Source organism: Oncorhynchus nerka, linkage group LG13 (assembly GCF_034236695.1).
Source record: "Oncorhynchus nerka isolate Pitt River linkage group LG13, Oner_Uvic_2.0, whole genome shotgun sequence".
In the NCBI taxonomy this organism is placed as follows: Eukaryota; Metazoa; Chordata; class Actinopteri; order Salmoniformes; family Salmonidae; genus Oncorhynchus; species Oncorhynchus nerka.
The window spans coordinates 88,218,679-88,231,766 of record NC_088408.1 but is presented as its reverse complement, the minus strand read 5'-3'; the positions used below and the strand labels follow the sequence as shown (position 1 = coordinate 88,231,766).

The following is a 13,088-nucleotide window of genomic DNA, read 5'->3' as shown; positions in this document are numbered from 1 at the left end:
CATTGACTAGAGCAGTGAAGTCAGGTATAGTTTCTGATGTCGCTATGCACAGGATTGCTGAGAGGTAAGAGAAGTAAGTCAGTAAGTCAGTAAGAGAAGATCTGTGCCTTGACTTGTTATATTTCATCACTGAATATGTCTGTTCACATACACAGGTTGACCCAAACACTACAAACATCTTCTGAGCATGACTCCTAATCTTTGGAATGTTTTGTTCATTGAGAGATGCATACAACCTTGTCAGTGACATTGTTTTGAGAGTTCTCTAATCACTGCATCAGACTGAAGATCGATAAGCTCAAGTTGCAGGTCAGTGGGAGCGTTATCCACATTGAAGGTGAAAGGAGAGGAAACCAACAGCATGTCATTTCCCAACACTTTGAAATCCTCAACATTCACCGTTCAAAGCACGCAGCAGCGATGTATACTTCTCCCGCTGGTCATCTGATAGGGAACAGACTAGCAGTGTCAGAAGGTAGGGGAGATAGTTGGCTTCTACTTGGCGGGTCAGGAGGAGTCATTTTCCCTTGAAGGCTTTGACAAGGCTGAACATCTGATGTGCAAAAAGGCCCTTCCCTTTAGTTTGGAATTGAGTTAATTCGAGGGTCATGATGTCCACAGTGAAGGAAAAATCAGCCAACCATTCTTCATCTTGCAGTTGAGGGAAATTCACATTTTCCTTTCATTTGCAAAAACTCAGCAATCTCCAACCTTCAGGTCCCACGCCCTTTTTAAGCAACTTCCCTAAACTTCCCTAAACTTCCCCGTCTCACGTTTGCGTGGTGGGGGAGATCTGCATGACCTGACTCTGTCTCCAACAGTGAGACTGCCTGTGGTTTTGAAGATTTTGCTCTTATGAAGTTTACCACTTGTGTGACTGTATCCACAACATGGCTCATATTGCTTCAGTCAATTAAACATTATTTAATGAATTCTCCCTCAGCGAATGGCTTGCTATGTTTAGCAATTTTGTGGGACAGCTAGTGCTCTCAATTCCGTCGTTTGCTGAATGCAGTTTAGTGAAAATTCCTTTCGAAAATATTTCGATGTCCACTCTTGCTGGAACACCCTACATTCATGAGCTACTTTTCTTTGGAAAAACAACCTTTTGCGCTAATTTCTAGCTAGCTACTATTTGTAACTGTGACGTGTGTGTGTCAGCCACTGTCTGTCCTCGTACAGTTGTTATTTATACCTGCCTTTAAAATAAATCTCCCTCAAGTGGTGGGAGTTAAATCATTAATAAAAACAGTATCCATTGTGCTTTTCATTTGAATAACGAATACATTTTTCAAACCTTTACTATCGCAATTTTTTTATGTGATCTGAGCATGATTCCGCGGATCGTATTGAATCAGGTCGTGGGCCACATATGGCCCCCGTGCCGGACTTTGCTCAGGTCTGGACTATAAGAATGAGGACAAATATGAGAATTTGTGAAACAAAATCGCTATATTGTTTAGCTACTATACAATTACATTCAGATGGGATTCATGAATATCTGGTTGCTAACATTTATCAGAAACAGAATGGGACATATCCTACTACTTAACATAAACACTGTCCTTGGTCTCCTGTCCTTGGTCTTGCCAGCCAACTTAAAATAAACGTTCCCCTCTTCTTATCGTTTGTCTTAATCTTAGCTTGTTCATCCCCATTTGTCTCTCTTGATAGGTACCCCCCCCCCCTTATCTTCCCCCGCCTTCTGCATTCACAGTGTGACTCTGATGATGTCACACAGTCTCAGTTGCCATGGCAGTCGTTATGGCAACCGCAGCAGCCTTTCAGAGTTTCAGCTGCGTAGCCCTCCAAAGGGATGTGATGTCAGTCAAGGGTTAGTATTGAGGGGTTTACTTTAATGAGTTGCTTCCCTTGAATGTGCAGGGTACTGTGGACACTTATTACTCAGTGGTGGAAAAAAGACCCAATTGTCATACTTGAGTAAAAGTAAAGATACCTTAATAGAAAATGCTTCTAGTGAAAGTCACCCAGTAAAATACTACTTGAGTAAAAGTCAAAGTATTTGTTTTAAAATATACTTTAGGGTTAAGGGTAAATGTAATTGCTAAAATATACTTAAATATCAAAAGTAAAAGTATAAATAATTTCAAATTCGTTATATTAAGCAAATATGTTTTTTAAATTACGAGTAGCCTCCACACTCCAGCACTCAGACATAATTTACAAATAAAGTATTTGTTTCATGAGTCCTCCAGATCAGAAGCAGTAAGGATGACCAGGGATATTCTCTTAAGTGTGTGAATTGGACCATTGTCCTGCTAAGCACGTATGGCTTAAAAAGTACATTTATTTTCTTTAGGGATGTAGTGGTGTAAAAGTTATCAAAAATATAAATAGTAATGTACAGATACCCAAAACACTACTTAATTAGTACTTTAAAGTATTTTTTACATAAAATACTTAACTTTACTCCACTGTTAATACTATTCTATTATTAATGGGGCACGAGTCCAGTTATTGGACAAAATGGTCTTCCAAGAAGACCTTACTTCTGAGTTATTAACTCTAGAAGACTACAAAAAGAGTAATACATTTATTAATCTGAAGATGTGGATCTGTTGGAGTTCTTTACTAGTATATATAGACAATCACAATGTATTTATTCAATCAACATTTAATAACACTCATCAAAATATTTACAAACATGATGAAAATGATAATGAAATCGAATGAAAGATAAGGAGTGAAGGTCTGGAGATCCTGAACATGACATTTTATTCAACTCAGTCTGTAATCAAAATCTGTTGTGGCTTCTTGATTGTTCAGGCCACATGGAGGATAACAATGGAAAAAGATGGATGTGTGTGCTTTCTGGTTGAGTTGGGTGGTTCCTCCTTCAGGTTGCTCCTGAGTTAGTGTCCTTATGATTGTTGCTCTTCTCTGTTGACTCCTTGCTTGAGTTGCAGAGGCTGTGCTCTAAAGGTCGACTCTTCCTTGCCTTGTAGAAGGTTATTTTAAGTGTACCGTTCAGGCTACACCAGCTCTAAAGGTCGACTCTTCCTTGCCTTGTAGAAGGTTATTTTAAGTGTACCGTTCAGGCTACACCAGCTCTAAAGGTCGACTCTTCCTTGCCTTGTAGAAGGTTATTTTAAGTGTACCGTTCAGGCTACACTAGCTCTTAAGTCTTCTGTTTTCTTCCTTGTAGAAGGTTATTTTAAGTGTACCGTTCAGGCTACACTAGCTCTTAAAGGCTTCTGTTTTCTTCCTTGTAGAAGGTTATTTTAAGTGTACCGTTCAGGCTACACTAGCTCTTAAGTCTTCTGTTTTCTTCCTTGTAGAAGGTTATTTTAAGTGTACCGTTCAGGCTACACTAGCTCTTAAGTCTTCTGTTTTCTTCCTTGTAGAAGGTTATTTTAAGTGTACAGTTCAGGCTACACTAGCTCTTAAGTCTTCTGTTTTCTTCCTTGTAGAAGGTTATTTTAAGTGTACAGTTCAGGCTACACTAGCTCTTAAGTCTTCTGTTTTCTTCTGAGACTGTTTAGTACCAATTTCTGTACTGGATTACAAGTTCTATTCCCTAAAAGGTACTTTTCCCCAAACTTATCAGTTACCAGTTCTGGCCATTAAAGGCAAAGGTCCAGGGCCTGTGGTCCTTCTGGTCCAGAGTTGAGCAAGGGGAGCAGTACTTTTCTAGTCCTGCTAGGTCACATGGTTACACCCCTAGGTGTCGAGAGCCATTTTTACCACCCATTGTCTTGGAGGTACAGAAGACATTTTGGGGGGAGAACCTATTTGGTTATGGTCAGTTCAATCGTATTGTTCAACATATGACATTCAAACGACACATCGCTACAATTGCTGACCAGTCTTTCCAGGATTCTACGATCTCATTTTTGTTGTTGCAAAATCCCAAATTCCCCACATATATTACTGGACAATAAAACACATAAAACTGCCTCATTACCACAGTACAAAAAGAGAGGTCACAATTTCAACCAATCACCGCACATTTACTGCATAATATGGATCAATCAAGCCACACGTCAACAAACGGTTTCCCTCGGCAGTGCATTTTCAAGACAAATTGGACAAACATCTCATATTGCCATGCAAAATGGAATAATTGCCGTGGGAAAATCAAGCATTTTTGCCCTCAAATATCACCGAAAATCCCAGTGAAATCCTGGAGGGACTGGTTTACAGACCATTGGGAAATCCTGGAGGGACTGGTTTACAGACCATTGGGAAATCCTGGAGGGACTGGTTTACAGACCATTGGGAAATCCTGGAGGGACTGGTTTACAGACCATTGGCGGGCGGAGACAGAACGGGCAGTGGCTGGTTGTAAGCATTTCTCTAACATCCCTTTTAAGTTTAGCCCAGGTGACGCCTGTCACACACACAAAGACTAGGTCTGTGTCCCAAATAGCACACTATTCCCTATATAAAAAGTAGGGCGACCCCCATATAGGGATTAGGGTGCCATTCGGCACACAGCTTAACAGTCTGGGGAAAGCGTTATTCAGTTGGTGAAGGGTTTGGCCAGGCGTTTACTCTGTTAAGCAGGCTTACTCGGCATGATAACAGACACACAACGCAGCAGGACTCAGGAGCCTTGGGCAGACTGACTCACTCACTATTTTGGTCTGTCATTTAAGGGGTATTATTCCATGTGAAAGTGACCTAGCTGACAGCTCTCTCCCTTAACGCATCCCACCTTCACCCCACTGCACACAGCCATATATCTGACAGCTGTTCACAACCTTGGCCCAACTCCGGCTCCAAAACAGTATCGAACGGCAGCGTAAAAGTAGGTTCCGGGCTTCATCTTTTCATGTCAGAATGAAGGATTTCCACCTGGAACAGCATGCTCATCCATGGGAGCCTAAACCTGCAGTATTATTTCAAACTTCAGATAACAATCTAAAGACTTTGAAGTCGGAGGAGGTTGGTTTCTATGACAACCATAGACTTGGTACAGTGATGAATTAAAGTGACTGAGATCCCTGATTTTCAGTTAGAGGCAGTGAAGTAGATATTGTCTTCTGAAACTAGGGCTCTTAAATGACACCCCTATTCCTTATTTAGTCCACCGTTTTTGACCAGGGGAAAGAGGATACCTAGTCAGTTGTACAACTAAATGCCTTCAACTGAAATGTGTCTTCCGTATGTAACCCAACCCCTCTGAATCAGGGGAACAGTCGGTTAACTGCTTTGTCTCAGGGGCATAACGACATATTTTTACCTTGTCAACTCTGGGATTTGATCTAGCAACCTTACGGTTACTAGCCCAACCACTGAGCTACCTGCCGCCCTAAGGCTCATATCTAGTCTGATTAGCTGTAGCTTGGTGTGTGGTAGAGCTGGTGACTATATTTCCTCCCTTTTCTCTTTCTCACTCGCTCTTCCGTTGTCACCTCAGGCTCCCTGATAATAGCTAGGCTGTAAGACTTAATGCCTGCATAATGAGATGAGTTCTCTGGTGTCGTGTCCAATTTGTGTGGAAGCCTCAATGATTATTATTATCTTAGAGACCAGTGCTTTGTTTTTAAATTTACATTTGATTTTAATTTTTACATTTAAAATTATATCACGATGAAGTAATGTGTCTGCTGATGTTGATATTAACACTGACGGTCAGGAAGAGAGAGGCTTGCCTATTTTCACTTTTGGTGGAGGAGTACTGGAGTTCAAATTCAAACTGTGTGAGATCCAGTAATGGATGTGAAAACTAATGTTAGTCTGTGTCTGTCTGTTTTCACAGGGTCTTCTTCTGTATGCCCACGTAGCCTGGACTGTGCCCGAGCAAGGAGACATTTCTGCCAGCCGGGCAGCTCACACTGTGGCCCCTGCCTCACCCCGCTGGTAGAGAACTCCCATGGCAGATGCATAGTGAAGAGGAGGCCCAGTCACACCCCTCATTTTGGTAAGTTTTCTACTGCAAGTGTAGGAACATTAAAGGCATACATGTTGAATGTAATATCGACAACCCAGAACCAAATGTTGTGTGAGCTACTCAATTAGGTTCTGCGTGGAGGATGGGGAGGAGTTGTACTAGTGCAGAACCAGGGTGCATCCTCTTCGGCAGCCCCAGTGACACAAAACCAACGCACAGAAAGAATTGTTCCATTTCAGTTGTCATATCCCACCATCTCCCAACAGATGTAACATTTTAATGTTCTCGTTGTCACAGGAGACTAGTATAATGTGAAAAGGAGTTTACGGTGCTCCATTTTAATGTTCTCGTTGTCACAGGAGACTAGTTTAATGTGAAAAGGAGTTTACGGTGCTCCATTTTAATGTTCTCGTTGTCACAGGAGACTAGTTTAATGTGAAAAGGAGTTTACGGTGCTCCATTTTAATGGCAAGATGCTATTAGGTTTAGTCTCTCCCTTCCAGGCCCCCACAGCCTCTGACTTTAACGAGTGTTAATTATGCTGCTAGGTGATGCGTCATCAGGGGAATGAGAGATGATCGCTCAGGAAAAAGGTCAGTTTCGAGAGAGTTAGAGCAATGGAATAGATTCATATGGTTTTGGCCAAAATGAAAGTGGTACCGATAGAAAACAATTGTCACTAAAACCCTAAAGAGATATCTTAGATTTAGTCTTAGTTCTACCACTGGAGGGGACAAAACATCAAGACCATACATAAAGAAAGAAAGATTAGTGTTGGAAAGAAATCCAGTACACCATTGACGAAAGACGGAAACGGAAATAGATTTAGATTCGGGATCATTTCACCTGATTCACCATCTGTGTGAGATGCATGGCTGTCTGGCCTGAACCCGGTATCTTAAGGCTACGTTCATCGTTAGAATCTTCAGAATGAATGTGACACTGCCTACAAATACTAAATGACCCATTTCTTTGCATAACTATCCAAGGATGTAAAACCACAGGATTCAAATGAAAACCGAGATGACTGTATTCAAATATATAAATACAGTATAGACTTCATAGGCCTATATATTTGAATGATATTGAAATCAATTTCATGTTAATTCAATTGAGTTTTATTTCACTATTTGTATGCTACTGTTTCAATGTATTTCATAATGTGTAGCCTAACTTGCAATGATAAGCCACCTCAATATTTGTAGCCTTTAGGTGATAGGCTAAAATCTCTCTATGAGCTGATCTGTCGTCATTGTAATAATTATAATGTTAAGGTAAGATTGGAAAGGTAGAACACTGATCTGAGAGCAGTGCTTCCTTTCTTTTGATACTATCTGTATTGTAACATGCCTCAATGACTCACTTAGCAAACATTCTTTCTGTGTGGTGTTTTGTTAAACTCATGTTACATCTTCGGTCGATGTAGGAAAGATGCACCGGTAAAACATTCTTAAGCCTAAGTTCCATTGCTGTTGGGAAACTGGTCTGTAGTAAGAGATGTAATAGAGAGAGATACCGGCTACCAGTGTTAAGTGCTGAGCAGCCCACTGGCCTGTATTAGATCCCACTCAGCTCTGAAGTCAGCTCTGACTCACTCACCGCCTACCCACTGGGTACAAACTGATCAATTCAACGTTGTTTCAAAGTCATTTGTCAACGTATTGTGATGTGGAATCTACTTTGTAAATACATTGGATCGGAAAAAGTCATCAACATCAACTGTTTTGAGGGTGAAATTTCAACCACAAGATTATATCATCATGGTAACCAAATTTCAACAGACAAACCTTCACTAAAATATGTTGAATTTGTACATTTAAAAAGTCTGATTTCAACATATCCACTATCAGAAGGAATATCTACATAGGCATACAGAGGCCCATTATCAGCAACCATCACTCCTGTGTTCCAATGGCACATTGTGTTAGCTAATCCAACCTTATCATTTTAAAAGGCTAATTGATCATTAGAAAACCCTTTTGCAATTATGTTAGCACAGCTGAAAACTGTTGTGCTGATTTAAAGAAACAATAAAACGGGCCTTCTTTAGACTAGTTGAGTATCAGGAGCATCAGCATTTGTGGGTTCGATTACAGGCTCAAAATGGCCAGAAACAAAGAACTATCTTCTGAAACTCGTCATTCTATTCTTGTTCTGAGAAATGAAGGCTATTCCATGCGAGAAATTGCCAAGAAACTGAAGATCTCGTACAACACTGTGTACTACTCCCTTCACAGAACAGCACAAACTGGCCCTAACCAGAATAGAAAGAGTGAGAGGCCCCGGTGCACAACTGAGCAAGATGACCGGTACATTGGAGTGTCTAGTTTGAGAAAGACACCTCACAAGTCCTCAACTGGCAGCTTCATTAAATAGTACCAGCAAAGTCTCAACGTCAACGGTGACGAGGCAACTCCGGGATGCTGGCCTTCTAGGCAGAGTTACAAAGAAAAAGCCATATCTCAGACTGGCAAATAAAAATAAAAGATTAAGATGAGCAAAAGACCACAGACACTGGACAGAGAACTCTGTCTAGAAGGCCATCATCCCGGGGTTGCCTCTTCTCACTCTCACACACACACACACACACACACACACACACACACACACACACACACACACGATGTCCTCTGTTTTTCACAGAAAATACAGGTTTTTGCTAAGCTTCTAGATGATATACGTTTATGATTTTCTTTATCTGTGGTCTGTTGAATACAATAGTTGAATTGGACTGAATAGGAAGGATTGATTACAGGGTTCCCAGCAGATGGATCTATACTAATGTATTATTCAGATCTTAGAAGCCACAGGTGAACCCATCTGTATTGTATAACCTTAGATGACTGGGCACTTTGCTTCTCTGACCTGTGTGCAGAGCTGTTCATTTGTTTTTTTTCTCACTATTGTTTATTTATTTTAATTGCTTTGACAATGTAAACATACAGTATGTTTACCATGCCAATAAAGGAAAACACCTTTTTGAATTGAATTGACATTTTGTGACAGATATCTCTCTGTATCTCTCTCTCTCTCTCTGTATCTCTCTCTGTAACTTTCTCTGTTCCCTCCCCTCTTTATCTCTGTACTTCTCTCTGCTCTCTCTGTATCTCTCTCTGTATCTCTCTCTGTATCTCTCTCTCTCTCTGTATCTCTCTCTGTATCTCTCTCTGTTCCCTCCTCTCTTTCTCTCTCTGTATCTCTCTCTGTTCCCTCTCTCTTTCTCTCTCTGTATCTCTCTCTGTTCCCTCCTCTCTCTTTCTCTCTCTGTATCTCTCTCTCTGTATCTCTCTCTCTGTATCTCTCTCTGTATCTCTCTCTGTTCCCTCCTCTCTTTATCTCTCTCTGTATCTCCCTCTGTGTCTCTCTCTCTCTCTCTGTATCTCTCTGTATCTCTCTCTGTATCTCTCTCTGTTCCCTCCCCTCTATCTCTGTACTTCTCTCTGCTCTCTCTTTCTCTCTCTGTATCTCTCTCTGTATCTCTCTCTGTTCCCTCCTCTCTTTATCTCTGTACTTCTCTCAGCTCTCTCTTTCTCAATAACTCTCTCTACAGTATTTTTCTCTTCCTCTCTCTGTTTCTTTCTCCCTCTCTCATTATCTCTGTATCTCCCTCCCGCCCTCTACCCTTCACCCACACGCTCAGAGCAGCACTGCGTGACAGAGAGGCTGACCCATCCACCCACGTACTGCACCACACTTATTCACCTACTCTCACCAATACCCACACACTTTCTCACATACACACTGCACCCCTCACTCTCACTCACTCTCTGATTCAGCCAGCATTACAGTATCACTGGCTTACTCAGTCTAAAATACGCCGGCACACACACTACAGAACCACACGCTGCACCATGCATCAGTCAGTCTGTCTCCCTGGCACACAGAGCCTCATCATAACTGTATGATGGATCACACACCAATCCAATGTAAACATGCAGTGTGTTCTCTCTGCCAACACGAAGCTCTTTGATGCTTGTAATAGGCTACAGTTTGTTTGCGCAAGGCTTTTGTACTTGATGAGCGATTTGTCAATTCACTTGTTGTTTTTAGGTGTTTTTTCACACTTGCCACATGGGGACAGCATGGAGCAGTTCCTTCTGTCTGACATTCCTCCCAGTCCTGAGTACCAGTATGTGGTATATGGATGGAATCACGGAGATACATACATTACATTTATATACATTATGAAATATTATAAACTGCATTGTTTGAGCCCTTATTGCCGATTTGACTGACAGCCGTGGTATATCAGACCGTAAACCACGGGTATGACAACATTTATTTTTACTGCTCTAATTACGTTGGTAACAAGTTTATAATAGCAATAAGGCACCTCTGGGGGGGTTGGTGGTATATGGTCAATATACCATGGCTAAGGGCTGTGTCCAGGCACTCCGTGTTGCATCGTGGATAAGAACATCCCTTAAGGATGGTATATTTGCCATATACCACACCTTCATTATAAAACAGGTTGTTTGGATCCTGAATGCAGAATGGTTGTTATTCACCACGATCCCTGTGTAATGCATGTTATTAGTTCCATTTGAATTATCAATATGCATCCACTGTCCCACAGTCCAGCCAGACAATTGATCAACTTCATCTCCCCTGGCATCTAGACACTGTCTTCCCATGCTCATAGCCTAGCATTTGGTTTGCAACAGTTTGGGTTGGTTCGATCCCGGGCTTTATCACAACCGGCCTTGATCGGGAGTCTCATAGGACGGCGCAATTTGGCCCAGCGTTGTCCGGGTTAGGGGAGGGTTTGGCCCAGCGTTGTCCGGGTTAGGGGAGGGTTTGGCCCAGCGTAGTCCGCGTTAGGGGAGGGTTTGGCCCAGCGTTGTCTGGGTTAGGGGGGGGTTTGGCCCAGCGTTGTCTGGGTTAGGGGAGGGTTTGGCCCAGCGTTGTCCGGGTTAGGGGAGGGTTTGGCCCAGCGTTGTCCGGGTTAGGGGAGAGTTTGGCCCAGCATTGTCTGGGTTAGGGGAGGGTTTGGCCCAGCGTTGTCTGGGTTAGGGGAGGGTTTGGCCCAGCGTTGTCTGGGTTAGGGGAGGGTTTGGCCCAGCTTTGCCCGGGTTAGGGGAGAGTTTGGCCCAGCATTGTCTGGGTTAGGGAGGGTTTGGCCCAGCGTTGTCTGGGTTAGGGAGGGTTTGGCCCAGCGTTGTCCGGGTTAGGGAGAGTTTGGCCCAGCGTTGTCTGGGTTAGGGAGGGTTTGGCCCAGCGTTGTCTGGGTTAGGGGAGGGTTTGGCCCAGCGTTGTCTGGGTTAGGGGAGGGTTTGGCCCAGCGTTGTCTGGGTTAGGGAGGGTTTGGCCCAGCGTTGTCCGGGTTAGGGAGGGTTTGGCCCAGCGTTGTCTGGGTTAGGGGGGGTTTGGCCCAGCGTTGTCTGGGTTAGGGGGGTTTGGCCCAGCGTTGTCCGGGTTAGGGGAGGGTTTGGCCCAGCGTTGTCCGCGTTAGGGGAGGGTTTGGCCCAGCGTTGTCCGGGTTAGGGAGGGTTTGGCTCAGCGTTGTCCGGGTTAGGGAGGGTTTGGCCCAGCGTTGTCTGGGTTAGGGGAGGGTTTGGCCCAGCGTTGTCCGGGTTAGGGAGAGTTTGGCCCAGCGTTGTCTGGGTTAGGGAGGGTTTGGCCCAGCGTTGTCCGGGTTAGGGAGGGTTTGGCTCAGCGTTGTCTGGGTTAGGGGAGGGTTTGGCCCAGCGTTGTCTGGGTTAGGGGAGGGTTTGACCCAGCGTTGTCTGGGTTAGGGAGGGTTTGGCCCAGCGTTGTCCGGGTTAGGGAGGGTTTGGCCCAGCGTTGTCCGGGTTAGGGAGGGTTTGTCCCAGCGTTGTCTGGGTTAGGGAGGGTTTGGCCCAGCGTTGTCTGGGTTAGGGAGGGTTTGGCCCAGCGTTGTCTGGGTTAGGGAGGGTTTGGCCCAGCGTTGTCCGGGTTAGGGAGGGTTTGGCCCAGCGTTGTCTGGGTTAGGGGGGGGGGGGGTTGGCCCAGCGTTGTCTGGGTTAGGGGAGGGTTTGGCCCAGCGTTGTCCGGGTTAGGGGAGGGTTTGGCCCAGCGTTGTCTGGGTTAGGAGAGGGTTTGGCCCAGCGTTGTCTGGGTTAGGGGAGGGTTTGGCCGGGGTAGGCTGACACTCATACCTGTGCAGCATTGTTGCAGCTTTTTTCTTGGCTTGGCTTCGGTCCTAAGAAAAGCCCTTAGTCGGGTGTTATTCTCACGATAATCCCCGGATTCTCCTGCCTTAATGCTTAATGGTGCATTTACATGACATTATGTAATTCCGTATGGCAGCCATGTTGGGTCCCTATTAAAATGGATTTCTCTGGAGTCAAGTAGCAGAGGCTCTGCATTTCCTTTAGTCAGCAGTGCTGTGGTTTTCCTGTGGATCTCCTGACCCACAGCATTTCTATTAATAAGATCATACCGTGCATTCAGTAAAGTATTCAGACCCCTTCACTTTTTTCACATTTTGTTACGCTACAGCCTTTTTATCAAATTGATTAAATTGTTTCTTTCACCCTCATCAATCTACACACAATACCCCATAACAACAAGACAAAGCAAAAACATGGTAGACATTTTTGCTAATTTATAAAAAATTGAAAACAAAAATATTTAAAACATAAACATACTTATTTACCTAAGTATTCAGACCCTTTGCTATGAGAATCAAAATTGTGCTCGGGTGCATCCTGTTTCCATTGATCATCCTTGAGATGTTTCTCCAACTTGGAGTCCACCTGTGGTAAATTCAATTGATTGGACATGATTTGGAAAGGCACACAACTGTCTATATAAGTTCTCACAGTTGACACTGCATGTCAGAGCAAAAACCAAGCCATGAGGTCGAAGGAATTATCTGTAGAGCTCCGAGACAGGATTGTGTCGAGGCACAGATCTGGGGAAGGGTACCAAAACATTTCTGCATCATTGATGGTCGCCAACAACACAGTGGCCTCATTCTTAAATGGAAGAAGTTTGGAACCACCAGGACTCTTCCTAGAAATGGATGCCTGGCCAAACTGAGCAATTGGGGGAGAAGGGCCATGGTCAGGGAGGTGACCAAGAACCTGATGGTCACACTGACACAGCTCCAGAGTTCCTCTGTGGAGATGGGAGAACCTTCCAGAAGGACAACCGTCTATTGGAGAAACTCCCCAAATACAGGTGTGCCAAGCTTGTAGTGTCGTACCCAAGAAGATTCAATGATGTAATCGCTGTCAAAGGTGCTTCAACAAACTACTGAGTAGAG

At 43.8% G+C, this 13,088-nt stretch overlaps 1 protein-coding gene across 2 annotated transcripts in view; it reads left to right on the top strand.

Annotated features, from left to right (window-relative positions):
- Positions 1–13,088, top strand: part of LOC115140328 (protein Niban 2-like) — a 98,232-nt gene that overhangs the window by 77,279 nt on the left and 7,865 nt on the right. For both annotated transcript variants that reach the window (XM_065026807.1, XM_065026806.1), the window contains exon 14: positions 5,726–5,887. In XM_065026807.1, the coding sequence (XP_064882879.1) occupies positions 5,726–5,887 (162 nt within the window). The remainder of the gene's footprint in view (positions 1–5,725; positions 5,888–13,088) is intronic.